The 27,902-nt window shown below is 48.0% G+C and overlaps 1 protein-coding gene across 1 annotated transcript in view; it reads left to right on the top strand.

Moving 5' to 3' along the window:
* LOC137543622 (serine/threonine-protein phosphatase 2A 65 kDa regulatory subunit A alpha isoform-like) overlaps positions 1-27,902 on the top strand; it is a gene marked incomplete at its 3' end in the record, with an annotated part of 183,382 nt that overhangs the window by 24,156 nt on the left and 131,324 nt on the right. The window contains exons 3-6 of the mRNA XM_068264738.1: positions 8,937-9,037; positions 23,108-23,340; positions 23,736-23,883; positions 23,964-24,119. Of these exons, the coding sequence (XP_068120839.1) occupies positions 8,937-9,037; positions 23,108-23,340; positions 23,736-23,883; positions 23,964-24,119 (638 nt within the window). The remainder of the gene's footprint in view (positions 1-8,936; positions 9,038-23,107; positions 23,341-23,735; positions 23,884-23,963; positions 24,120-27,902) is intronic.

Genomic DNA, 27,902 nt, shown 5'->3' with positions numbered 1-27,902 from the left:
CTGTGTGTGTGCCTGGGATAGCTGCTGGCAGAAGACCTGTAAAATGACCTGCATTCTATTGATAGTGATATTGGTAATGTACCCATTATTTTACTATTGCTAACCTTTTTCTCATTGGAACTCTATCGATGCCTAACCAGCACCCAACCACCCGTGCACGCCCCCCAAATATACGCTAATATCTTCGCCACTAAGGCTCGGTTCACACTTGCGTCACAGTGGCAAACAGATCCGTGACATTGGATCTGATCACCAGTCGATTGGATCTGTTTTCCCTCCGTTTCCGTCAGGGCTGTGGAGTCAGAGTTTGAGACGGATTTGAAGCTATTCTGGGTACCTGGAGGCAGTGGTTTCATAAACTGAGGAGTCGGAGTCTGCTGATTTTTGTACCAAATCCACAGCCCTGGTAAGTGTTAGACTGAGGAGTCGGAGCTATTTTGAGTACCAGGAGTCGGTGTTGGACTTGGTAGTGTCATAAACTGAGGAGTCTGAGTTGGAGTCGGAAGATTATTCTACCGACTCCACAGGCCTGGTTACCGATCTGCTGCTTCCGTTCCGTTTCACCACCTCCCCCCCCCTTCACTAGTGTGAAGAAACGTTCAGTTTTCTCATTGCCCCCAATCCAGCGCTTCAGCTTCCATTTCTGTTCTGCTGGGCTCATTGTGCGGAAAAATTGCTGCAGCAGGAAACTTTCTGTTCAGCCGATCCTGCGGAATGGATTAGTTCGGACGGATGTGAATGGATCCATAGGTTAACATTGGATCCATTTGTGAACCAGGCCTAGACATCACCTCCGCCAACATCTGCATTACTTCCGCCCAAATAACAACACATGTTACCAGAGACCTACTGCTGCTTTGTGTATTCCTGCCTGATTATATCCGCCCCCTTTATTTTCTACTGTTTTTGGACTAACATAGTGGGATATAGCGCTGGCTCCCTCTTGTATGATGCTGCTGCTGGGATATAGCGCTGGCTTCCTCTTGTATGGCGCTGTTGCTGGGATATAGCGCTGGCTTCCTCTTGTATTGCGCTGTTGCTGGGATATAGCGCTGGCTCCCTCTTGTATGATGCTGTTGCTGGGATATAGCGCTGGCTTCCTCTTGTATGACGTGTTGCTGGGATATAGCGCTGGCTTCCTCTTGTATGACGCTGTTGCTGGGATATTGCGCTGGCTTCCTCTTGTATGACGCTGTTGCTGGGATATAGCGCTGGCTTTCTCTTGTATGACGCTGTTGCTGGGATATAGCGCTGGCTCCCTCTTGTATGGCTCTGTTGCTGGGATATAGCGCTGGCTCCCTCTTGTATGACGCTGTTGCTGGGATGTAGCATTGGCTTCCTCTTGTATGACGCTGTTGCTGGGATATAGCGCTGGCTTCCTCTTGTATGACGCTGTTGCTGGGATATAGCGCTGGCTTCCTCTTGTATGGCGCTGTTGCTGGGATATAGCGCTGGCTTCCTCTTGTATGATGCTGTTGCTGGGATATAGCGCTGGCTTCCTCTTGTATGGCGCTGTTGCTGGGATATAGCGCTGGCTTCCTCTTGTATGATGCTGTTTCTGGGATATAGCGCTGGCTTCCTCTTGTATGGCGCTGTTGCTGGGATATAGCGCTGGCTTCCTCTTGTATGACGCTGTTGCTGGGATATAGCGCTGGCTTCCTCTTGCGCTGTTGCTGGGATATAGCGCTGGCTTCCTCTTGTATGATGCTGTTGCTGGGATATAGCGCTGGCTTCCTCTTGTATGACGCTGTTGCTGGGATATAGCGCTGGCTTCCTCTTGTATGACGCTGTTGCTGGGATATAGCGCTGGCTCCCTCTTGTATGACGCTGCTGCTGGTATATAGCGCTGGCTTCCTCTTGTATGACGCTGTTGCTGGGATATAGCGCTGGCTTCCTCTTGTATGGCGCTGTTGCTGGGATATAGCGCTGGCTTCCTCTTGTATGACGCTGTTGCAGGGATATAGCGCTGGCTTCCTCCTGTATGACGCTGCTGCTGGGATATAGCGCTGGCTTCCTCTTGTATGACACTGTCGCTGGGATATAGCGCTGGCTTCCTCTTGTATGATGCTGTTGCTGGGATATAGCGCTGGCTTCCTCTTGTATGATGCTGTTGCTGGGATATAGCGCTGGCTTCCTCTTGTATGATGCTGTTGCTGGGATATAGCGCTGGCTTCCTCTTGTATGGCGTTGTTGCTGGGATATAGCGCTGGCTTCCTCTTGTATGACGCTGTTGCTGGGATATAGCACTGACTTCCTCTTGTATGACGCTGTTGCTGGGATATAGCGCTGGCTCCCTCTTGTATGACGCTGCTGCAGGGATATAGCGCTGGCTTCCTCTTGAATGACGCTGTTGCTGGGATATAGCGCTGGCTTCCTCTTGTATGACGCTGTTGCTGGGATATAGCGCTGGCTTCCTCTTGTATGGCGCTGTTGCTGGGATATAGCGCTGGCTTCCTCTTGTATGATGCTGTTGCTGGGATATAGCGCTGGCTTCCTCTTGTATGATGCTGTTGCTGGGATATAGCGCTGGCTTCCTCTTGTATGGCGCTGTTGCTGGGATATAGCGCTGGCTTCCTCTTGTATGACGCTGTTGCTGGGATATAGCGCTGGCTTCCTCCTGTATGACGCTGCTGCTGGGATATAGCGCTGGCTTCCTCTTGTATGACACTGTCGCTGGGATATAGCGCTGGCTTCCTCTTGTATGATGCTGTTGCTGAGATATAGCGCTGGCTTCCTCTTGTATGATGCTGTTGCTGGGATATAGCGCTGGCTTCCTCTTGTATGACGCTGTTGCTGGGATATAGCACTGACTTCCTCTTGTATGATGCTGTTGCTGGGATATAGCGCTGGCTCCCTCTTGTATGACGCTGTTGCTGGGATATAGCGCTGGCTTCCTCTTGTATGGCGCTGTTGCTGGGATATAGCGCTGGCTCCCTCTTGTATGACGCTGTTGCTGGGATATAGCGCTGGCTTCCTCTTGTATGACGCTGTTGCTGGGATATAGCGCTGGCTTCCTCTTGTATGACGCTGTTGCTGGGATATAGCGCTGGCTTCCTCTTGTATGACGCTGTTGCTGGGATATAGCGCTGGCTTCCTCTTGTATGATGCTGTTGCTGGGATATAGCGCTGGCTTCCTCTTGTATGGCGCTGTTGCTGGGATATAGCGCTGGCTTCCTCTTGTATGATGCTGTTGCTGGGATATAGCGCTGGCTCCCTCTTGTATGATGCTGTTGCTGGGATATAGCGCTGGCTCCCTCTTGTATGACGCTGTTGCTGGGATATAGCGCTGGCTTCCTCTTGTATGACGCTGTTGCTGGGATATAGCGCTGGCTTCCTCTTGTATGACGCTGTTGCTGGGATATAGCGCTGGCTTCCTCTTGTATGATGCTGTTGCTGGGATATAGCGCTGGCTTCCTCTTGTATGGCGCTGTTGCTGGGATATAGCGCTAGCTTCCTCTTGTATGACGCTGTTGCTGGGATATAGCGCTGGCTTCCTCTTGTATTGCGCTGTTGCTGGGATATAGCGCTGGCTTCCTTTTGTATGATGCTGTTGCTGGGATATAGCGCTGGCTTCCTCTTGTATGACGCTGTTGCTGGGATATAGCGCTGGCTTCCTCTTGTATGACGCTGTTGCTGGGATATAGCGCTGGCTCCCTCTTGTATGACGCTGCTGCTGGTATATAGCGCTGGCTTCCTCTTGTATGGCGCTGTTGCTGGGATATAGCGCTGGCTTCCTCTTGTATGACGCTGCTGCTGGGATATAGCGCTGGCTTCCTCTTGAATGACGCTGTTGCTGGGATATAGCGCTGGCTTCCTCTTGTATGACGCTGTTGCTGGGATATAGCGCTGGCTTCCTCTTGTATGATGCTGTTGCTGGGATATAGCGCTGGCTTCCTCTTGTATGATGCTGTTGCTGGGATATAGCGCTGGCTTCCTCTTGTATGACGCTGTTGCTGGGATATAGAGCTGGCTTCCTCTTGTATGGCGCTGTTGCTGGGATATAGCACTGGCTTCCTCTTGTATGACGCTGTTGCTGGGATATAGCGCTGGCTTCCTCCTGTATGACGCTGCTGCTGGGATATAGCGCTGGCTTCCTCTTGTATGACGCTGTCGCTGGGATATAGCGCTGGCTTCCTCTTGTATGATGCTGTTGCTGGGATATAGCGCTGGCTTCCTCTTGTATGATGCTGTTGCTGGGATATAGCGCTGGCTTCCTCTTGTATGATGCTGTTGCTGGGATATAGCGCTGGCTTCCTCTTGTATGGCGTTGTTGCTGGGATATAGCGCTGGCTTCCTCTTGTATGACGCTGTTGCTGGGATATAGCACTGACTTCCTCTTGTATGACGCTGTTGCTGGGATATAGCGCTGGCTCCCTCTTGTATGACGCTGTTGCTGGGATATAGCGCTGGCTTCCTCTTGTATGGCGCTGTTGCTGGGATATAGCGCTGGCTCCCTCTTGTATGACGCTGTTGCTGGGATATAGCGCTGGCTTCCTCTTGTATGACGCTGTTGCTGGGATGTAGCATTGGCTTCCTCTTGTATGACGCTGCTGCTGGGATATAGCGCTGGCTCCCTCTTGTATGGCTCTGTTGCTGGGATATAGCGCTGGCTTCCTCTTGTATGACGCTGTTGCTGGGATATAGCGCTGGCTTCCTCTTGTATGACGCTGTTGCTGGGATATAGCGCTGGCTTCCTCTTGTATGACGCTGTTGCTGGGATATAGCGCTGGCTTCCTCTTGTATGACGCTGTTGCTGGGATATAGCGCTGGCTTCCTCCTTTATGACGCTGCTGCTGGGATATAGCGCTGGCTTCCTCTTGTATGACGCTGTTGCTGGGATATAGCGCTGGCTCCCTCTTGTATGACGCTGTTACTGGGATATAGCGCTGGCTTCCTCTTGTATGACGCTGTTGCTGGGATATAGCGCTGGCTCCCTCTTGTATGACGCTGTTGCTGGGATATAGCGCTGGCTTCCTCTTGTATGACGCTGTTGCTGGGATATAGCGCTGGCTTCCTCTTGTATGACGTTGTTGCTGGGATATAGCGCTGGCTTCCTCTTGTATGACGCTGCTGCTGGGATATAGCGCTGGCTTCCTCTTGTATGACACTGTCGCTGGGATATAGCGCTGGCTTCCTCTTGTATGGCGCTGTTGCTGGGATATAGCGCTAGCTCCCTCTTGTATGGTGCTGTTGCTGGGATATAGCCCTGGCTTCCTCTTGTATGGCGTTGTTGCTGGTATATAGCGCTGACTTCCTCTTGTATGATGCTGTTGCTGGGATATAGCGCTGGCTTCCTCTTGTATGACGCTGTTGCTGGGATATAGCGCTGGCTTCCTCTTGTATGACGCTGTTGCTGGGATATAGCGCTGGCTTCCTCTTGTATGACGTTGTTGCTGGGATATAGCGCTGGCTTCCTCTTGTATGACGCTGTTGCTGGGATATAGCGCTGGCTTCCTCTTGTATGGCGCTGTTGCTAGGATATAGCGCTGGCTTCCTCTTGTATGACGCTGTTGCTGGGATATAGCGCTGGCTCCCTCTTGTATGACGCTGTTGCTGGGATATAGCGCTGGCTTCCTCTTGTATGGCGCTGTTGCTGGGATATAGCGCTGGCTTCCTCTTGTATGATGCTGTTGCTGGGATATAGCGCTGGCTTCCTCTTGTATGATGCTGTTGCTGGGATATAGCGCTGGCTTCCTCTTGTATGACGCTGTTGCTAGGATATAGCGCTGGCTTCCTCTTGTACGGCGCTGTTGCTGGGATATAGCGCTGGCTTCCTCTTGTATGATGCTGTTGCTAGGATATAGCGCTGGCTTCCTCTTGTATGACGCTGTTGCTGGGATATAGCGCTGGCTCCCTCTTGTATGACGCTGTTGCTGGGATATAGCGCTGGCTTCCTCTTGTATGACGCTGCTGCTGGGATATAGCGCTGGCTCCCTCTTGTATGGCTCTGTTGCTGGGATATAGCGCTGGCTTCCTCTTGTATGACGCTGTTGCTGGGATATAGCGCTGGCTTCCTCTTGTATGACGCAGTTGCTGGGATATAGCGCTGGCTTCCTCTTGTATGATACTGTTGCTGGGATATAGCGCTGGCTTCCTCTTGTATGACGCTGTTGCTGGGATATAGCGCTGGCTTCCTCTTGTATGGCGCTGTTGCTGGGATATAGCGCTGGCTTCCTCTTGTATGACGCTGTTGCTGGGATATAGCGCTGGCTCCCTCTTGTATGGCGCTGTTGCTGGGATATAGCGCTAGCTCCCTCTTGTATGGTGCTGTTGCTGGGATATAGCGCTGGCTTCCTCTTGTATGACGCTGTTGCTGGGATATAGCGCTGGCTCCCTCTTGTATGATGCTGTTGCTGGGATATAGCGCTGGCTCCCTCTTGTATGATGCTGTTGCTGGGATATAGCGCTGGCTTCCTCTTGTATGACGCTGTTGCTGGGATATAGCGCTGGCTTCCTCTTGTATGACGCTGTTGCTGGGATATAGCGCTGGCTTCCTCTTGTATGGCGCTGTTGCTGGGATATAGCGCTGGCTCCCTCTTGTATGATGCTGTTGCTGGGATATAGCGCTGGCTTCCTCTTGTATGATGCTGTTGCTGGGATATAGCGCTGGCTCCCTCTTGTATGACGCTGTTGCTGGGATATAGCGCTGGCTTCCTCTTGTATGATGCTGTTGCTGGGATATAGCGCTGGCTCCCTCTTGTATGACGCTGTTGCTGGGATATAGCGCTGACTTCCTCTTGTATGATGCTGTTGCTGGGATATAGCGCTGGCTTCCTCTTGTATGACGCTGTTGCTGGGATATAGCGCTGGCTTCCTCTTGTATGACGCTGTTGCTGGGATATAGCGCTGGCTTCCTCTTGTATGACGCTGTTGCTGGGATAAAGCGCTGGCTCCCTCTTGTATGACGCTGTTGCTGCGATGTAGCGCTGGCTTCCTCTTGTATGACGCTGTTGCTGGTATATAGCGCTGGCTTCCTCTTGTATGACGCTGTTGCTGGGATATAGCGCTGGCTTCCTCTTGTATGGCGCTGTTGCTGGGATATAGCGCTGGCTTCCTCTTGTATGGCGCTGTTGCTGGGATATAGCGCTGGCTTCCTCTTGTATGGCGCTGTTGCTGGGATATAGCATTGGCTTCCTCTTGTATGGCGCTGTTGCTGGGATATAGCGCTGGCTTCCTCTTGTATGACGCTGTTGCTGGGATATAGCGCTGGCTTCCTCTTGTATGACGCTGTTGCTGGGATATAGCGCTGGCTTCCTCTTGTATGGCGCTGTTGCTGGGATATAGCGCTGGCTTCCTCTTGTATGGCGCTGTTGCTAGGATATAGCGCTGGCTTCCTCTTGTATGGCGCTGTTGCTGGGATATTCCTCTTGTATGACGTTGTTGCTGGGATATAGCGATGGCTTCCTCTTGTATGACGCTGTTGCTGGGATATAGCGCTGGCTTCCTCTTGTATGACGCTGTTGCTGGGATATAGCGCTGGCTTCCTCTTGTATGACGCTGTTGCTGGGATATAGCGCTAGCTTCCTCTTGTATGACGCTGTTGCTGGGATATAGCGCTGGCTTCCTCTTGTATGACGCTGTTGCTGGGATATAGCGCTGGCTTCCTCTTGTATGACGCTGTTGCTGGGATATAGCGCTGGCTTCCTCTTGTATGGCGCTGTTGCTGGGATATTCCTCTTGTATGACGTTGTTGCTGGGATATAGCGATGGCTTCCTCTTGTATGACGCTGTTGCTGGGATATAGCGCTGGCTTCCTCTTGTATGACGCTGTTGCTAGGATATAGCGCTGGCTTCCTCTTGTATGACGCTGTTGCTGGGATATAGCGCTGGCTTCCTCTTGTATGACGCTGTTGCTGGGATATAGCGCTGGCTTCCTCTTGTATGACGCTGTTGCTGGGATATAGCGCTGGCTTCCTCCTGTATGACGCTGTTGCTGGGATATAGCGCTGGCTTCCTCTTGTATGACGCTGTTGCTGGGATATAGCGCTGGCTTCCTCTTGTATGACGCTGTTGCTGGGATATAGCGCTGGCTTCCTCTTGTATGACGCTGTTGCTGGGATATAGCGCTGACTTCCTCTTGTATGGCGCTGTTGCTGGGATATAGCGCTGGCTTCCTCTTGTATGGCGCTGTTGCTGGGATATTCCTCTTGTATGACGCTGTTGCTAGGATATAGCGCTGGCTTCCTCTTGTATGACGCTGTTGCTGGGATATAGCGCTGGCTTCCTCTTGTATGACTCTGTTGCTAGGATATAGCGCTTGCTTTCTCTTGTATGACGCTGTTGCTGGGATATAGCGCTGGCTTCCTCTTGTATGACGCTGTTGCTGGGATATAGCGCTGGCTTCCTCTTGTATGACGCTGTTGCTGGGATATAGCGCTGGCTTCCTCTTGTATGACGCTGATGCTGGCATATAGCGCTGGCTTCCTCTTGTATGACGCTGTTGCTGGGATATAGCACTGGCTTCCTCTTGTATGGCGCTGTTGCTGGGATATAGCGCTGGCTTCCTCTTGTATGACGCTGTTGCTGGGATATAGCGCTGGCTTCCTCTTGTATGACGCTGATGCTGGGATATAGCGCTGGCTTCCTCTTGTATGATGCTGTTGCTGGGATATAGCGCTGGCTTCCTCTTGTATGATGCTGCTGCTGGGATATAGCGCTGGCTTCCTCTTGTATGACGCTGATGCTGGGATATAGCGCTGGCTTCCTCTTGTATGACGTTGATGCTGGGATATAGCGCTGGCTTCCTCTTGTATGGCGCTGTTGCTGGGATATAGCGCTGGCTTCCTCTTGTATGACGCTGTTGCTGGGATATAGCGCTGGCTCCCTCTTGTATGACGCTGTTGCTGGGATATAGCGCTGGCTTCCTCTTCTATGACGCTGTTGCTGGGATATAGCGCTGCCTTCCTCTTGTATGACGCTGTGCTTATTTTCTGCAGATACAATCTATGATGAAGATGAAGTCCTGCTGGCCTTGGCTGAGCAGCTGGGCACGTTCACCACGCTGGTTGGGGGACCAGATTTTGTACATTGCTTACTGGTAGGTGGAGACCCTCTTTGATGCTTCTGAAGTAAAGATTTAATGTAAGCGAATCAGGCATAGCATCAGCTGGGTAACTATGAAAGGTTTAATGTTGGGTACTGTGACATCCATTGAAGGGAATAGCTCACAAATAGGCATTTGCAGTCATTTAATAATGAAGCCTAGCCTCCGGTATTGACGGATACTCTGCAGCACGCCTTTGAGTCCTATGGGAGAAAAGCGCTTTACAAATGTTATTGTATTGTATTTGTGTTCGTATGTCATGTGATGAGCGCGTCTGTCATGTGATGAGCGCGTCTGTCATGTGATGAGCGCGTCTGTCATGTGATGAGCGCGTCTGTCATGTGATGAGCGCGTCTGTCATGTGATGAGCGCGTCTGTCATGTGATGAGCGCGCCTGTCATGTGATGAGCGCGCCTGTCATGTGATGAGCGCGCCTGTCATGTGATGAGCGCGCCTGTCATGTGATGAGCGCGCCTGTCATGTGATGAGCGCGCCTGTCATGTGATGAGCGCGCCTGTCATGAGATGAGCGCGTATGCCATGTGATGAGCGCATCTGTCATGTGATGAGCGCGTCTGTCATGTGATGAGCGCGCCTGTCATGTGATGAGCTCGCCTGTCATGTGATGAGCGCTTATGCCATGTGATGAGCGCATCTGTCATGTGATGAGCGCGTCTGTCATGTGATGAGCGCGCCTGTCATGTGATGAGCGCGCCTGTCATGTGATGAGCGCGCCTGTCATGTGATGAGCGCGTCTGTCATGTGATGAGCGCGTCTGTCATGTGATGAGCGCGTCTGTCATGTGATGAGCGCGTCTGTCATGTGATGAGCGCGTCTGTCATGTGATGAGCGCGCCTGTCATGTGATGAGCGCGCCTGTCATGAGATGAGCGCGTATGCCATGTGATGAGCGCATCTGTCATGTGATGAGCGCGCCTGTCATGTGATGAGCGCGCCTGTCATGTGATGAGCGCGCCTGTCATGAGATGAGCGCGTATGTCATGAGATGAGTGCGTATGTCATGAGATGAGCACGTATGCCATGTGATGAGCGCGTCTGTCATGTGATGAGCGCGTCTGTCGTGATGAGCGCATCTGTCATGAGATGAGCGCATCTGTCATGTGATGAGCGCGTCTGTCATGTGATGAGCGCGTCTGTCATGTGATGAGCGCGTCTGTCATGTGATGAGCGCCTCTGTCATGTGATGAGCGCGCCTGTCATGTGATGAGCGCGCCTGTCATGAGATGAGCGCGTATGCCATGTGATGAGCGCATCTGTCATGTGATGAGCGCGTCTGTCATGTGATGAGCGCGTCTGTCATGTGATGAGCGCGCCTGTCATGTGATGAGCGCGTCTGTCATGTGATGAGCGCGCCTGTCATGAGATGAGCGCGTATGCCATGTGATGAGCGCATCTGTCATGTGATGAGCGCGTCTGTCATGTGATGAGCGCGTCTGTCATGTGATGAGCGCGTCTGTCATGTGATGAGCGCGCCTGTCATGTGATGAGCGCGCCTGTCATGTGATGAGCGCGCCTGTCATGTGATGAGCGCGCCTGTCATGTGATGAGCGCGCCTGTCATGTGATGAGCGCGCCTGTCATGTGATGAGCGCGTCTGTCATGTGATGAGCGCGTCTGTCATGTGATGAGCGCGTCTGTCATGTGATGAGCGCGTCTGTCATGTGATGAGCGCGTCTGTCATGTGATGAGCGCCTCTGTCATGTGATGAGCGCGCCTGTCATGTGATGAGCGCGCCTGTCATGAGATGAGCGCGTATGCCATGTGATGAGCGCATCTGTCATGTGATGAGCGCGTCTGTCATGTGATGAGCGCGTCTGTCATGTGATGAGCGCGCCTGTCATGTGATGAGCGCGTCTGTCATGTGATGAGCGCGCCTGTCATGAGATGAGCGCGTATGCCATGTGATGAGCGCATCTGTCATGTGATGAGCGCGTCTGTCATGTGATGAGCGCGTCTGTCATGTGATGAGCGCGTCTGTCATGTGATGAGCGCGCCTATCATGTGATGAGCGCGCCTGTCATGTGATGAGCGCGCCTGTCATGTGATGAGCGCGCCTGTCATGTGATGAGCGCGCCTGTCATGAGATGAGCGCGTATGTCATGAGATGAGCGCGTATGCCATGTGATGAGCGCGTCTGTCGTGATGAGCGCGTCTGTCATGTGATGAGCGCGTCTGTCATGTGATGAGCGCGTCTGTCATGTGATGAGCGCGTCTGTCATGTGATGAGCGCGTCTGTCATGTGATGAGCGCGCCTGTCATGTGATGAGCGCGCCTGTCATGTGATGAGCGCGTCTGTCATGTGATGAGCGCGTCTGTCATGTGATGAGCGCGTATGCCATGTGATGAGCGCGCCTGTCATGAGATGAGCGCGTCTGTCATGTGATGAGCGCGCCTGTCATGTGATGAGCGCGCCTGTCATGTGATGAGCGCGCCTGTCATGAGATGAGCGCGCATGTCATGAGATGAGCGCGCCTGTCATGTGATGAGCGCGCCTGTCATGTGATGAGCGCGCCTGTCATGAGATGAGCGCGTATGCCATGTGATGAGCGCGCCTGTCATGTGATGAGCGCGCCTGTCATGAGATGAGCGCATCTGTCATGTGATGAGCGCGTCTGTCATGTGATGAGCGCGTCTGTCATGTGATGAGCGCGTCTGTCATGTGATGAGCGCGCCTGTCATGTGATGAGCGCGTCTGTCATGTGATGAGCGCGCCTGTCATGAGATGAGCGCGTATGCCATGTGATGAGCGCATCTGTCATGTGATGAGCGCGTCTGTCATGTGATGAGCGCGTCTGTCATGTGATGAGCGCGCCTGTCATGTGATGAGCGCGCCTGTCATGTGATGAGCGCGTCTGTCATGTGATGAGCGCGCCTGTCATGAGATGAGCGCGCATGTCATGAGATGAGCGCGTATGTCATGAGATGAGCGCGTATGCCATGTGATGAGCGCGTCTGTCATGTGATGAGCGCGTCTGTCGTGATGAGCGCGTCTGTCATGTGATGAGCGCGTCTGTCATGAGATGAGCGCGTCTGTCATGTGATGAGCGCGTCTGTCATGTGATGAGCGCGTCTGTCATGTGATGAGCGCGCCTGTCATGTGATGAGCGCGTCTGTCATGTGATGAGCGCGTCTGTCATGTGATGAGCGCGTATGCCATGTGATGAGCGCGCCTGTCATGAGATGAGCGCGTCTGTCATGTGATGAGCGCGTCTGTCATGTGATGAGCGCGCCTGTCATGTGATGAGCGCGCCTGTCATGAGATGAGCGCGCATGTCATGAGATGAGCGCGCCTGTCATGTGATGAGCGCGCCTGTCATGTGATGAGCGCGCCTGTCATGTGATGAGCGCGCCTGTCATGTGATGAGCGCGTCTGTCATGTGATGAGCGCGTCTGTCATGTGATGAGCGCGTCTGTCATGTGATGAGCGCGCCTGTCATGTGATGAGCGCGCCTGTCATGTGATGAGCGCGCCTGTCATGTGATGAGCGCGCCTGTCATGTGATGAGCGCGCCTGTCATGAGATGAGCGCGCCTGTCATGTGATGAGCGCGTCTGTCATGTGATGAGCGCGTCTGTCATGAGATGAGCGCGTCTGTCATGAGATGAGCGCGTATGTCATGAGATGAGCGCGTATGTCATGAGATGAGCGCGTATGCCATGTGATGAGCGCGTCTGTCATGAGATGAGCGCGTATGCCATGTGATGAGCGCATCTGGCACAGGTGAATCCGTCACATTTACTCCTGTCATGTAATCGCATTGTCTTTCTATATTTATGTGGCTATCAAGCAAACCTGTCCCATGCTTTGACATCTGTGCACATCTTTCACCTAAAGCAATCCTGAGCGACCCTCTGGGGGTGACAGGTCTAGAATGTGCTTCATTCAGACGCATCCCCACCAGTGCTGCAGAGAACCGGGACATTTCCTTCCTCCTCTGGGCTTCTTACAAGGGAATGCTACTTGCAGCAGCTGTAACCACATTACCCCCCCCCCCCTTCCTCAAATCCCTCCCTGACTGCAAGCCAGCCTTTCATGTTCTGCAAAGCATATGGCCATGGGGTGAGGTGGTCCCTGGCTGTGTGCAATGCAGCCTCACCCTTAGGGTGCTTGCATACATACAGTGGAGGAAATAATTATTTGACCCCTCACTGATTTTGTAAGTTTGTCCAATGACAAAGAAATGAAAAGTCTCAGAATAGTATCATTTCAATGGTAGGTTTATTTTAACAGTGGCAGATAGCACATCAAAAGGAAAATCGAAAAAATAACCTTAAATAAAAGATAGCAACTGATTTGCATTTCATTGAGGGAAATAAGTTTTTGAACCCCTACCAACCATTAAGAGTTCTGGCTCCCACAGAGTGGTTAGACACTTCTACTCAATTAGTCACCCTCATTAAGGACACCTGTCTTAAAGAGACTCCGTAACAAAAATTGCATTCTGTTTTTTATCATCCTACAAGTTCCAAAAGCTATTCTAATGTGTTCTGGCTTACTGCAGCACGTTCTACTATCACCATCTCTGTAATAAATCAACTTATCTCTCTCTTGTCAGACTTGTCAGCCTGTGTCTGGAAGGCTGCCAAGTTCTTCAGTGTTGTGGTTCTATGATGCATCTCCCCCCTCCAGGCCCCTCTCTGCACACTGCTGTGTGTTATTTAGATTAGTGCAGCTTCTCTCTGCTCTATTATCTTTTACAAGCTGGATAAATCCTCCTCTGAGCTGGCTGGGCTTTCACATACTGAGGAATTACATACAGGCAGAGCTGTCTGCACTCTGCAGGAAGAAACAGCCTGACACTTCAGTGGAAGATAGCTGCAGGGGGAAAGAAACACACAAATGATCTCTTGAGATTCAAAAGGAAGGCTGTATGCAGCCTGCTTGTGTATGAATGTATTTTCTATGTGTGGACATACTGTACATCAACCTACTTCCTGTTTTGGTGGCCATTTTGTTTGTTTATAAACAAACTTTTAAAAACTGTTTTTAACCACTTTTAATGCGTCGAGGAGCGGCGAAATTGTGACAGAGGGTAATAGGAAATGTCCCCTAACGCACTGGTATGTTTACTTTTGTGCGATTTTAACAATACAGATTCTCTTTAACTAGTCACCTGTATAAAAGACACCTGTCCACAGAATCAATCAATCAAGCAGACTCCAAACTCTCCAACATGGGAAAGACCAAAGAGCTGTCCAAGGATGTCAGAGACAAAATTGTAGACCTGCACAAGGCTGGAATGGGCTACAAAACCATTAGCAAGAAGCTGGGAGAGAAGGTGACAACTGTTGGTGCGATTGTTCGAAAATTGAAGGAGCACAAAATGACCATCAATCGACCTCGCTCTGGGGCTCCACGCAAGATCTCACCTCGTGGGGTGTCAATGGTTCTGAGAAAGGTGAAAAAGCATCCTAGAACTACACGGGAGGAGTTAGTGAATGACCTCAAATTAGCAGGGACCACAGTCACCAAGAAAACCATTGGAAACACATTACACCGCAATGGATTAAAATCCTGCAGGGCTCGCAAGGTCCCTCTGCTCAAGAAGGCACATGTGCAGGCCCGTCTGAAGTTTGCCAATGAACACCTGAATGATTCTGTGAGTGACTGGGAGAAGGTGCTGTGGTCTGATGAGACCAAAATAGAGCTCTTTGGCATTAACTCAACTCGCTGTGTTTGGAGGAAGAAAAATGCTGCCTATGACCCCCAAAACACCGTCCCCACCGTCAAGCATGGGGGTGGAAACATTTTGCTTTGGGGGTGTTTTTCTGCTAAGGGCACAGGACAACTTAATCGCATTAACAGGAAAATGGACGGAGCCATGTATCGTGAAATCCTGAACGACAACCTCCTTCCCTCTGCCAGGAAACTGAAAATGGGTCGTGGATGGGTGTTCCAGCACGACAATGACCCAAAACATACAGCAAAGGCAACAAAGGAGTGGCTCAAGAAGAAGCACATTAAGGTCATGGAGTGGCCTAGTCAGTCTCCGGACCTTAATCCAATAGAAAACCTATGGAGGGAGCTCAAGCTCAGAGTTGCACAGAGACAGCCTCGAAACCTTAGGGATTTAGAGATGATCTGCAAAGAGGAGTGGACCAACATTCCTCCTAAAATGTGTGCAAACTTGGTCATCAATTACAAGAAACGTTTGACCTCTGTGCTTGCAAACAAGGGTTTTTCCACTAAGTATTCAGTCTTTTATTGTTAGAGGGTTCAAAAACTTATTTCACTCAATGAAATGCAAATCAGTTGCTATCTTTTATTTAAAGGAATACTGTAGGGGGGGGGGGGGGGGGGTGTCGGGGGAAAATGAGTTGAACTTACCCGGGGCTTCTAATGGTCCCCCGCAGACATCCTGTGCCCGCGCAGCCACTCACCGATGCTCCGGACCCGCCTCTAGTTCACTTCTGGAATTTCAGACTTTAAAGTCTGAAATCCACTGCGCCTGCGTTTCTGTGTCCTCGCTACCGCTGATGTCACCAAGAGCATACTGCACAGGCCCAATATGGTCTGTGCCTGCGCAGTTCACTCCTGGTGACATCAGGGGGAGCGAGGACACGGCAACGCAAGCGCAGTGGTTTTCAGACTTTAAAGTCTGAAATTCCAGAAGTGAACCGGAGGCGGGGCCGGAGCATCGGTGAGTGGCTGCACGGGCACAGGATGTCTGCAGGGGACTGTTAGAAGCCCTGGGTAAGTTCAACTCATTTTCCCCCGATCCCCCCTTCCCCTACAGTATTCCTTTTAAGGTTATTTTTTCGATTTTCCTTTTGATGTGCTATCTGCCACTGTTAAAATAAACCTACCATTGAAATGATACTGTTCTGAGACTTTTCATTTCTTTGTCATTGGACAAACTTACAAAATCAGTGAGGGGTCAAATAATTATTTCCTCCACTGTACACACTGCATTATACACACACTGTACATACAATTTTTCAACTCCCGTGTGTTATGAGTTTACTTGCACAATCTTTTCAGTTAGCCCAATTACGTGGAGATGGTAAAATTGGCCAGTGATTGGCCAATCGGAATTGGATTTGTGTATGCACCCTTAGTTGGTTCTGTTGTTTCTCTTTAAAGACAACGCAACTCTATATTGATAAAATCTAGAATACAAACCTCCCCCTACCAGAGGTTTGTAAATAGAATGGGCTGTCAGGGGGAGGAGGGAGGGTTGGGGGAGCATAGTTGATGTCAGTGTTGTAGCTAACTCCTAGAAATATACAGTGATGTGAAAACTATTTGCCCCCTTCCTGATTTCTTATTCTTTTGCATGTTTGTCACACTTAAATGTTTCTGCTCATCAAAAACCGTTAACTAATAGTCAGCTAACATAATTGAACACAAAATGCAGTTTTAAATGATGGTTTTTATTATTTAGTGAGGAAAAAAAACTCAAAACCTGCATGGCCCTGTGTGAAAAAGAAATTGCCCCCTGAACCTAATAACTGGTTGGACCACCCTTAGCAGCAATAACTGCAATCAAGCGTTTGCAATAACTTGCAACGAGTCTTTTACAGCGCTCTGGAGGAATTTTGGCCCACTCATCTTTGCAGAATTGTTGTAATTCAGCTTTGAGGGTTTTCTAGCATGAACTGCCTTTTTAAGGTCATGCCACAACATCTCAATAGGATTCAGGTCAGGACTTTGACTAGGCCACTCCAAAGTCTTCATTTTGTTTTTCTTCAGCCATTCAGAGGTGGATTTGCTGGTGTGTTTTGGGTCATTGTCCTGCTGCAGCACCCAAGATCGCTTCAGCTTGAGTTGACGAACAGATGGCCGGACATTCTCCTTCAGGATTTTTTGGTAGACAGTAGAATTCATGGTTCCATCTATCACAGCAAGTCTTCCAGGTCCTGAAGCAGCAAAACAACCCCAGACCATCACACTACCACCACCATATTTTACTGTTGGTATGATGTTCTTTTGCTGAAATGCTGTGTTACTTCTACGCCAGATGTAACGGGACACGCACCTTCCAAAAAGTTCAACTTTTGTCTCCTCGGTCCACAAGGTATTTTCCCAAAAGTTGCCAAAAAAGTCAATGATAGAAAAATGAGGGATTATGAGTCATCACGACCACCAGGGTTTTTATAAAGGTATCAAAAAGACTTTTTATTAATCAAAAAACACACACAAACACTGACATACATATATATAAAAAACAACAAAAAGAACCTGCCAGGTGGCCACCTAACCTCCCCAGGCGCCGTCAAGCACACCAACCACTAGCACATGCAGCCAAAAGAACTTGTTATCATAGCTAGATCTGAATGAGTCCAATGCATTGCACAAATTATATCCATAGCAATTTGATGATGCTGGGTTAGCTAGAAGATCTTTTGGTAGACAGTACTGGTGTTACTTCTACGCCAGATGTAACGGGACACGCACCTTCCAAAAAGTTCAACTTTTGTCTCATCGGTCCACAAGGTATTTTCCCAAAAGTCTTGGCAATCATTGAGATGTTTTTTTTAGCAAAATTGAGACGAGCCTTAATGTTCTTTTTGCTTAAAAGTGGTTTGCGCCTTGGATATCTTCCATGCAGGCCGTTTTTGCCCAGTCTCTTTCTTATGGTGGAGTTATGAACACTGACCTTAAAGGGAAGGTTCAAGCAAAATAAAAAAATGAGTTTCACTTACCTGGGGCTTCTACCAGCCCCATGCAGCCATCCTGTGCCCTCGTAGTCACTCACTGCTGCTCCAGTCCCCCGCCTCCAGCTAGTTCTGCTTCTACCAGCCCCATGCAGCCATCCTGTGCCCTCGTAGTCACTCACTGCTGCTCCAGTCCCCCGCCACCAGCTAGTTCTGCTTCTACCAGCCCCATGCAGCCATCCTGTGCCCTCGTAGTCACTCACTGCTGCTCCAGTCCCCCGCTGGCAGCTTGCCGACCTCGGAGGTCCGCGGGATGCATTGCGTACATTTTTACACATTCCAGCGGGTGCAGGAACATTAACACATACATTTTTACGCATCACTGGTTCAATGCGTAAAAATGTACGCGTTGCATCACTAACGCGTAAAAACGTATGTGTTAATGTTCCTGCACTAGCGGGAATGCGTAAAAATGCACGCAATGCATCCCGCCGACCTCCGAGGTTGGCATGCAGCCATCCTGTGCCCTCGTAGTCACTCACTGCTGCTCCAGTCCCCCGCTGACTGCTTGCCAACCTCGGAGGTCGGCGGGATGCATTGCGTGCATTTTTACCCATTCCCGCTAGTGCAGGAACATTAACACATACGTTTTTACGCGTTAGTGATGCAACGCGTACATTTTTACGCATTGAACCAGTGATGCGTAAAAATGTATGTGTTAATGTTCCTGCACCCGCTGGAATGTGTAAAAATGTACGCAATGCATCCCGCGGACCTCCGAGGTCGGCAAGCTGCCAGCGGGGGACTGGAGCAGCAGTGAGTGACTACGAGGGCACAGGATGGCTGCAGGGGGCTGGTAGAAGCCCCAGGTAAGTAAAACTCATTTTTTTAATTTTGCTTGAACCTTCCCTTTTAATTGAGGCAAGTGAGGCCTGCAGTTCTTTAGATGTTGTCCTGGGGTCTTTTGTGGCCTCTCGGATGAGTTTTCTCTGCGCTCTTGGGGTAATTTTGGTCGGCCAGCCACTCCTGGGAAGGTTCATCACTGTTCCATGTTTTTGCCATTTGTGGATAATGGCTCTCACTGTGGTTCGCTGCAGTCCCAAAGCTTTAGAAATGGCTTTATAACCTTTACCAGACTGATAGATCTCAATTACAGTACTTTTGTTCTCATTTGTTCCTGAATTTCTTTGGATCTTGGCATGATGTCTAGCTTTTGAGGTGCTTTTGGTCTACTTCTCTGTGTCAGATAGCTCCTATTTAAGTGATTTCTTGATTGAAACAGGTGTGACAGTAATCAGGCCTGGGGGTGACTACAGAAATTGAACTCAGGTGTGATAAACCACAGTTAAGTTATTGAACAAGGGGGGGCAATCACTTTTTCACACAGGGCCATGTAGATTTGGAGTTTTTTTCAGGGCTGCGGAGTCGTGGAGTCGGGCAATTTTGGGTGCCTGGAGTCGGAGTCGGAAAAAAATGCACCGACTCCGACTCCTAATGAATTTGTAACTGTAATTAAAATAGAAAATATGATAAAATGTTCTATTTCTCAGATAAGTCATTAAAATAATGTATATATACAGTATATATACAGTAATAGCTGTGCTTAGTCCACAAAAATGAAATAAACCAATCAAAATTAGTTACTTGTGCTGCTTCAATAAAGCAGTCCCCATATTTTTAAGGTCAGATATACATATCTGATTGTGACTGTATATATGATGTGTACACAGGAATCTCATATATACTAAATAACATCTATGCTGTAAGAATAAAGCCTGATGTGTAGCTGTGTCACTAATAGAGATGGTCAACGAGATGGAAATAATTCTGCATTGATGCTGATTTATGCAAACTTTAATTTCATCTGTCTCAGGTTTACTTTGTTACACAGTAGTACTATACTCTACATATGCACTCCCCACAGAGCTGCAGGGAATCCACTGAGAATGCTGTGCACATTGAACACAGAGGTGTTGTCTGTTTACAATCTCCTCATTCCCCTGCAGAGTACCTGCACATCATTCTTACATGTACCCACAGTCACATTGTCTAGGGCCTGATCCATGTTCAGATTGTGCATGAAGAATGTGTAATAGAGGAAGAATCTCCTCATTCCCCTGCAGAGTACCTGCACATCACTCTTACATGTACCCACAGTTACATTGCCTAGGGTCTGATCCATGTTCAGATTGTGCATGAAGAATGTGTAATAGAGGAAGAATCCCCTCATTCCCCTGCAGAGTACCTGCACATCACTCTTACATGTACCCACAGTTACATTGCCTAGGGCCTGATCCATGTTCAGATTGTGCATGAAGAATGTGTAATAGAGGAAGAATCTCCTCATTCCCCTGCAGAGTACCTGCACATCACTCTTACATGTACCCACACTTACATTGCCTAGGGCCTGATCCATGTTCAGATTGTGCATGAAGAATGTGTAATAGAGGAAGAATCTCCTCATTCCCCTGCAGAGTACCTGCACATCATTCTTACATGTACCCACAGTTACATTGCCTAGGGCCTGATCCATGTTCAGATTGTGCATGAAGAATGTGTAATAGAGGAAGAATCTCCTCATTCCCCTGCAGAGTACCTGCACATCACTCTTACATGTACCCACAGTTACATTGCCTAGGGCCTGATCCATGTTCAGATTGTGCATGAAGAATGTGTAATAGAGGAAGAATCTCCTCATTCCCCTGCAGAGTACCTGCACATCATTCTTACATGTACCCACAGTTACATTGCCTAGGGCCTGATCCATGCTCAGATTGTGCATGAAGAATGTGTAATAGAGGAAGAATCTCCTCATTCCCCTGCAGAGTACCTGCACATCACTCTTACATGTACCCACACTTACATTGCCTAGGGCCTGATAGATGTTCTTTGTTCCGGTTTGTACCTTTTACAAGTACTCTTACCAAGGACTAGTTTTAGTCTAAAGGGAATAAATATAGTAGTCTACATATCCTCACTTCAGTTGTCTTGTAAAATTCCTAAGCGTTGGCAGTTAAGAGACGAATTTCATGTTACATACTTTAAATCAACAAAATTGTAATATGCAAATTAGAGGAGTCGGAGTCGTGGAGTCGGAGTCGGTGGAATCCTAAACTGAGGAGTCGGAGTCGGTGGATTTTTGGACCGATTCCACAGCCCTGTTTTTTTTTTTCTCACTAAATAATAAAAACCATCATTTAAAACTGCATATTGTGTTCAATTATGTTATCTTTGACTAATAGTTAACGGGTTTTGATGAGCAGAAACATTTAAGTGTGACAAACATGCAGAAGAATAAGAAATCAGGAAGGGGGCAAATAGTTTTTCACACCACTGTATAGCAAGAAATATACAGCAGTGCCTGCGAACAATCCCCCCCCCCCCCCCCCCAGCCCAGCCAAATGTTGTCATTCATTTTGTTTTGTTGCCAATGTAATTGAGTTGACTCCCTATATAGCTAATCTGTAGGTATTCCAGGGCCTTGTATCTCTAATACTTCCTTTTCCACAAGTGTATGCACTCCACCACTACAGGCCATACATAGAGCAATCTCCGCATTGGAGCAGAAGCTTGCAAGAAATGCCCCCACCTGACTGGCAACCAGCCTTGCAGGACATGAATGAGTGGGATGCAGCCATAGTCTCTCAGTACATGAACCCTGCAGGGAATGTGGTTATGCAGTTTCTGCTTGATTCCGCCCTCTACAGTTTTGAATGATCATAGCTTCCAGGTTTGAAGACTGTAGTTTGTAGGAAGTGCTTCTGGGATGTACTTAGCCCTGGCATGGCCCCAAACTCTCCTGGGCTTCCTGCTTCCGGCCAGACAAGTTCCCGCCACAATAGACCTCTTTAGCTGCTGTGATTATGCAATCTTTCCACTCCAGCAGTATAGCTGCCTGTTCTGGAGGAGAGTGGACTTAGTTGTCAAGTCTGGCCAGGGCTTAGTGTCACGTTTTCGCGAACGCCATTGCGGCAAGCGCATGTAAATGCGCCCAAACTATGATCTGGAGAGCCCCTTTAATTCATTAGCCTAGCTTTTAGAAACTCGGTGCTCTTCCATCTCACCACCCCTGCACTGGAGGATGTGAGTGAGTGTTTGTTTGTACTTCCCGAGATCCCCCATAAAACCCTAAAACCAGAGCCATTCACATAGCTCACAAATCTACTTCAAAGATGATACTAGCTAGGCCAGAACAGACCCCTCATAAAGTCATTAAGCACCACATTCCTGCATCTAGCCTGAGGGGAGTTAGAGAGTTGGAGAGAATGACTTTTAATTCACCTTTAATATGAAGGAATAAGTCATTGTCATTTTACTAAATGAATCAGTTTTCTGTCGAGGCTAGCCATTACAAAATTAGCAGACCATTAGTAGAAATGATTTGTGTGTGGTAGAACCAATCAGAACGTCCCTACCATTATCCGAAAACAAGAAACAGTGTGATTTGCCTCGGGATACCCCAAGAGGCACATGTTTGGTATCTGTGTGACACAGAGAACGCTAGAAGCGCGCCCGTGTCACTCGCTGCAGGTTTTGGTCGGCTGTTGCCGAGCTATGATCATTCCAGTTATTGCCTACTCTTTCTGCTTGTCATGACAAAGGGCGGGAGAAGGTATACAACACCCATCTCCTTTTACAACTCCGCCCTCTGGCAGAGGAAGAGTTAAAATCAACAATGCTGGACAGAGGAGAGAGTCTTTTGTCCAGCCTTCCGATACCATCAAAGGAATTGGCATTACAAGACTTCCATCTATTCCACAGAACTTTCCATAACTGGACTTCAAATCTTCTGTGGGACTGATTATTGCAAAGGGCACGGTAACTTGATAAACTGCTCAGACTGTAATCAGCTATTATTTTCATATTGAACACTTATTATTTCTGTATCAATTTGTTTCTATTGCTATATTTTGTTCTGCATTATTTCTTTAGATAAACGATTAAAAAATCGTTCATCTAAGTGCGGTTCTGAAACAAATCTCCGCCAAAAGAATTCACGTCTTCAGAGAGACATGTTACCATAACTGTTTTGGTATTAAATATGGTTAGTTTTGCTATCTCTAGAAAGGTTGTCAAATTAACCCTTTTTCCTACAGGATTTAGCTAGAGTTAGAATTAGCGCATTTGCACGCTTTTATTGCGGATTGGTGGCAGCGACCTGGCCTCTATATGAGAGCACAGATTGTATCGATTGTATATACAATCAAAATTGGACTGTGTGTGGACTCACCAACCAATCCAAAAGGTTACTTTGCCTGCAGTTCTGACTGTCTTCAGGATTCCCTCAGGGTCTGAGGCTTTATGGTAAACTACAGCAAAGGGAAGAGGAATAGGTGGGTGACTGCGCATACGTCACACTTAGTAGACCACATTGGTGACAGGAAGCTGAGGAGATCCTGAATCTATATGTCTGCCATGTTAGAGTAACCCTCATGTGATGTTTGTTGCAGCCACCACTGGAGAGCTTGGCCACCGTTGAGGAGACAGTGGTGAGGGACAAGGCTGTGGAATCTCTGCGCGCCATTTCTCATGAGCATTCTCCTTCAGACCTCGAAGCTCATTTTGTACCACTGGTAAAGCGCTTGGCCAGTGGGGACTGGTTCACCTCACGCACGTCTGCTTGTGGCCTGTTCAGCGTATGCTATCCCAGGGTCTCCAGCACTGTTAAAGCAGAACTCCGACAGTAAGTGTTAAGTCTTTCTACATTAGTAAGCAATAATTCTTAGTTCAGGTTTGCACTATGCAGAGACTGCACACGTATTATGAAAACCTGGATAGGTGGTCTGAAACGTGCATGTTAAACTCAAGTCTGAGGCTGTGCTACTGAGTCAGTAGTTGCTTTACAGTGCCCTCGTTCTTCCCACACTCAGGTGCAGCCATTATTTCCCCCATAGCAAAGGCCTCATTCTGTCCTGTAACATGTTCCCCTTATTGTGCTCCTCTCCCACCATATTGCCCCTAATATGGAGCTCTCGTTATTCTAACACCTCCCCCGTTTTTTTAGGTTATGGTTTAGCTTTGATAATTCCTGTTTTAGCTGAAATGATTGGTAACCTCAGAAGTTTCTGTCGTGTGCAGACATTTCCGGAATCTGTGCTCAGATGACACCCCGATGGTCAGGCGAGCGGCCGCCTCTAAACTGGGGGAATTTGCTAAAGTGTTGGAGCTGGAACATGTCAAGAGTGAAATCATCCCAATGTTCTCCAACCTGGCGTCGGATGAGCAGGTACCCTGTGACCGTTTCCTCTGTTCCTAGGCTGGGGCTTGCTATTGGTCAGTTACTCACCCATGACTGCATTTTCCCAGGATTCTGTGCGTCTGCTGGCTGTGGAGGCTTGTGTGAATATTGCTCAGCTGTTACCTCAGGAAGAGCTGGAGCCTCTGGTGATGCCGACACTGAGACAAGCGGCAGAAGACAAGTCGTGGCGAGTGCGGTACATGGTGGCCGACAAGTTCACTGAGGTACTTCATCCTCTGCTCAGGGATGCTCTCATCAGTAATAACAGGTGCTTAAGCACTCCAATTCCTCATTTAAATGACCTTTAGTTTGCTCAGGTGTGTGGCAGGGAGTGAAGAGGTTATTTACCCATAAGTGCGCGTCCTCCCAGCGCTCCAAATAGCTTCCACGCGTCTGATTGGTCGCATTGCAGGCCTCACTGCTCGCACTTCAAGCCGGAAGGAAAAAATGCACACACCATACTGCAGAGCACTATAACTGCCACATCAGCATAGTGATACTACACCAATATCACACATGTGCTGGTGCCATCTGTGTACACACCATACTGCAGAGCACTATAACTGCCACATTACATTATCAGCATAGTGATACTACACCAATATCACACATGTGCTGCCATCTGTGTACACACCATACTGCAGAGCACTATAACTGCCACATTACATTATCAGCATAGTGATAATACACCAATATCACACATGTGCTGCCATCTGTGTACACACCATACTGCAGAGCACTATAACTGCCACATTACATTATCAGCATAGTGATAATACACCAATATCACACATGTGCTGCCATCTGTGTACACACCATACTGCAGAGCACTATAACTGCCACATTACATTATCAGCATAGTGATAATACACCAATATCACACATGTGCTGCCATCTGTGTACACACCATACTGCAGAGCACTATAACTGCCACATTACATTATCAGCATAGTGATAATACACCAATATCACACATGTGCTGGTACCATCTGTGTACACACCATACTGCAGTGCACTATAACTGCCACATTACATTATCAGCATAGTGATAATACACCAATATCACACATGTGCTGGTACCATCTGTGTACACACCATACTGCAGAGCACTATAACTGCCACATTACATTATCAGCATAGTGATAATACACCAATATCACACATGTGCTGCCATCTGTGTACACACCATACTGCAGAGCACTATAACTGCCACATTACATTATCAGCATAGTGATAATACACCAATATCACACATGTGCTGGTACCATCTGTGTACACACCATACTGCAGAGCACTATAACTGCCACATTACATTATCAGCATAGTGATAGTACACCAATATCACACATGTGCTGGTACCATCTGTGTACACACCATACTGCAGAGCACTATAACTGCCACATTACATTATCAGCATAGTGATACTACACCAATATCACACATGTGCTGCCATCTGTGTACACACCATACTGCAGAGCACTATAACTGCCACATTACATTATCAGCATAGTGATACTACACCAATATCACACATGTGCTGCCATCTGTGTACACACCATACTGCAGAGCGCTATAACTGCCACATTACATTATCAGCTTAGTAATAATACACCAATATCACACATGTGCTGGTACCATCTGTGTACACACCATACTGCAGAGCGCTATAACTGCCACATTACATTATCAGCATAGTGATAATACACCAATATCACACATGTGCTGGTACCATCTGTGTACACACCATACTGCAGAGCACTATAACTGCCACATTACATTATCAGCATAGTGATACTACACCAATATCACACATGTACTGGTACCATCTGTGTACACACCATACTGCAGAGCGCTATAACTGCCACATTACATTATCAGCATAGTGATAATACACCAATATCACACGTGTGCTGCCATCTGTGTACACACCATACTGCAGTGCACTATAACTGCCACATTACCTTATCAGCATAGTGATAATACACCAATATCACACATGTACTGCCATCTGTGTACACACCATACTGCAGAGCACTATAACTGCCACATTACATTATCAGCATAGTGATAATACACCAATATCACACATGTACTGCCATCTGTGTACACACCATACTGCAGAGCACTATAACTGCCACATTACATTATCAGCATAGTGATAATACACCAATATCACACATGTGCTGCCATCTGTGTACACACCATACTGCAGAGCACTATAACTGCCACATTACATTATCAGCATAGTGATACTACACCAATATCACACATGTGCTGCCATCTGTGTACACACCATACTGCAGAGCACTATAACTGCCACATTACATTATCAGCATAGTGATACTACACCAATATCACACATGTGCTGGTACCATCTGTGTACACACCATACTGCAGAGCACTATAACTGCCACATTACATTATCAGCATAGTGATACTACACCAATATCACACATGTGCTGGTACCATCTGTGTACACACCATACTGCAGAGCACTATAACTGCCACATTACATTATCAGCATGGTGATTATACACCAATATCACACATGTGCTGCCATCTGTGTACACACCATACTGCAGAGCGCTATAACTGCCACATTACATTATCAGCATAGTGATAATACACCAATATCACACATGTGCTGCCATCTGTGTACACACCATACTGCAGAGCACTATAACTGCTACATTACATTATCAGCATAGTGATAATACACCAATATCACACATGTGCTGGTACCATCTGTGTACACACCATACTGCAGAGCACTATAACTGCCACATTACATTATCAGCATAGTGATAATACACCAATATCACACATGTGCTGGTACCATCTGTGTACACATCATACTGCAGAGCACTATAACTGCCACATTACATTATCAGCATAGTGATACTACACCAATATCACACATGTGCTGGTACCATCTGTGTACACACCATACTGCAGAGCACTATAACTGCCACATTACATTATCAGCATAGTGATTATACACCAATATCACACATGTGCTGGTACCATCTGTGTACACACCATACTGCAGAGCGCTATAACTGCCACATTACATTATCAGCATAGTGATACTACACCAATATCACACATGTGCTGGTACCATCTGTGTACACACCATACTGCAGTGCACTATAACTGCCACATTACATTATCAGCATAGTGATAATACACCAATATCACACATGTGCTGCCATCAGTGTACACACCATACTGCAGAGCCCTATAACTGCCACATTACATTATCAGCATAGTGATACTACACCAATATCACACATGTGCTGGTACCATCTGTGTACACACCATACTGCAGAGCACTATAACTGCCACATTACATTATCAGCATAGTGATACTACACCAATATCACACATGTGCTGGTACCATCTGTGTACACACCATACTGCAGAGCACTATAACTGCCACATTACATTATCAGCATAGTGATACTACACCAATATCACACATGTGCTGGTACCATCTGTGTACACACCATACTGCAGTGCACTATAACTGCCACATTACATTATCAGCATAGTGATACTACACCAATATCACACATGTACTGCCATCTGTGTACACACCATACTGCAGAGCACTATAACTGCCACATTACATTATCAGCATAGTGATACTACACCAATATCACACATGTGCTGCCATCTGTGTACACACCATACTGCAGGGCACTATAACTGCCACATTACAATATCAGCATAGTGATACTACACCAATATCACACATGTGCTGGTACCATCTGTGTACACACCATACTGCAGTGCACTATAACTGCCACATTACATTATCAGCATAGTGATACTACACCAATATCACACATGTGCTGGTACCATCAGTGTACACACCATACTGCAGAGCACTATAACTGCCACATTACATTATCAGCATAGTGATACTACACCAATATCACACATGTGCTGCCATCTGTGTACACACCATACTGCAGAGCACTATAACTGCCACATTACATTATCAG

This window comes from Hyperolius riggenbachi, unplaced genomic scaffold, assembly GCF_040937935.1.
Source record: "Hyperolius riggenbachi isolate aHypRig1 unplaced genomic scaffold, aHypRig1.pri scaffold_132, whole genome shotgun sequence".
Classification (NCBI taxonomy): domain Eukaryota; kingdom Metazoa; phylum Chordata; class Amphibia; order Anura; family Hyperoliidae; genus Hyperolius; species Hyperolius riggenbachi.
Note: the sequence above shows the minus strand (reverse complement) of the source record. Positions and strands in the feature narration are given on the sequence as shown.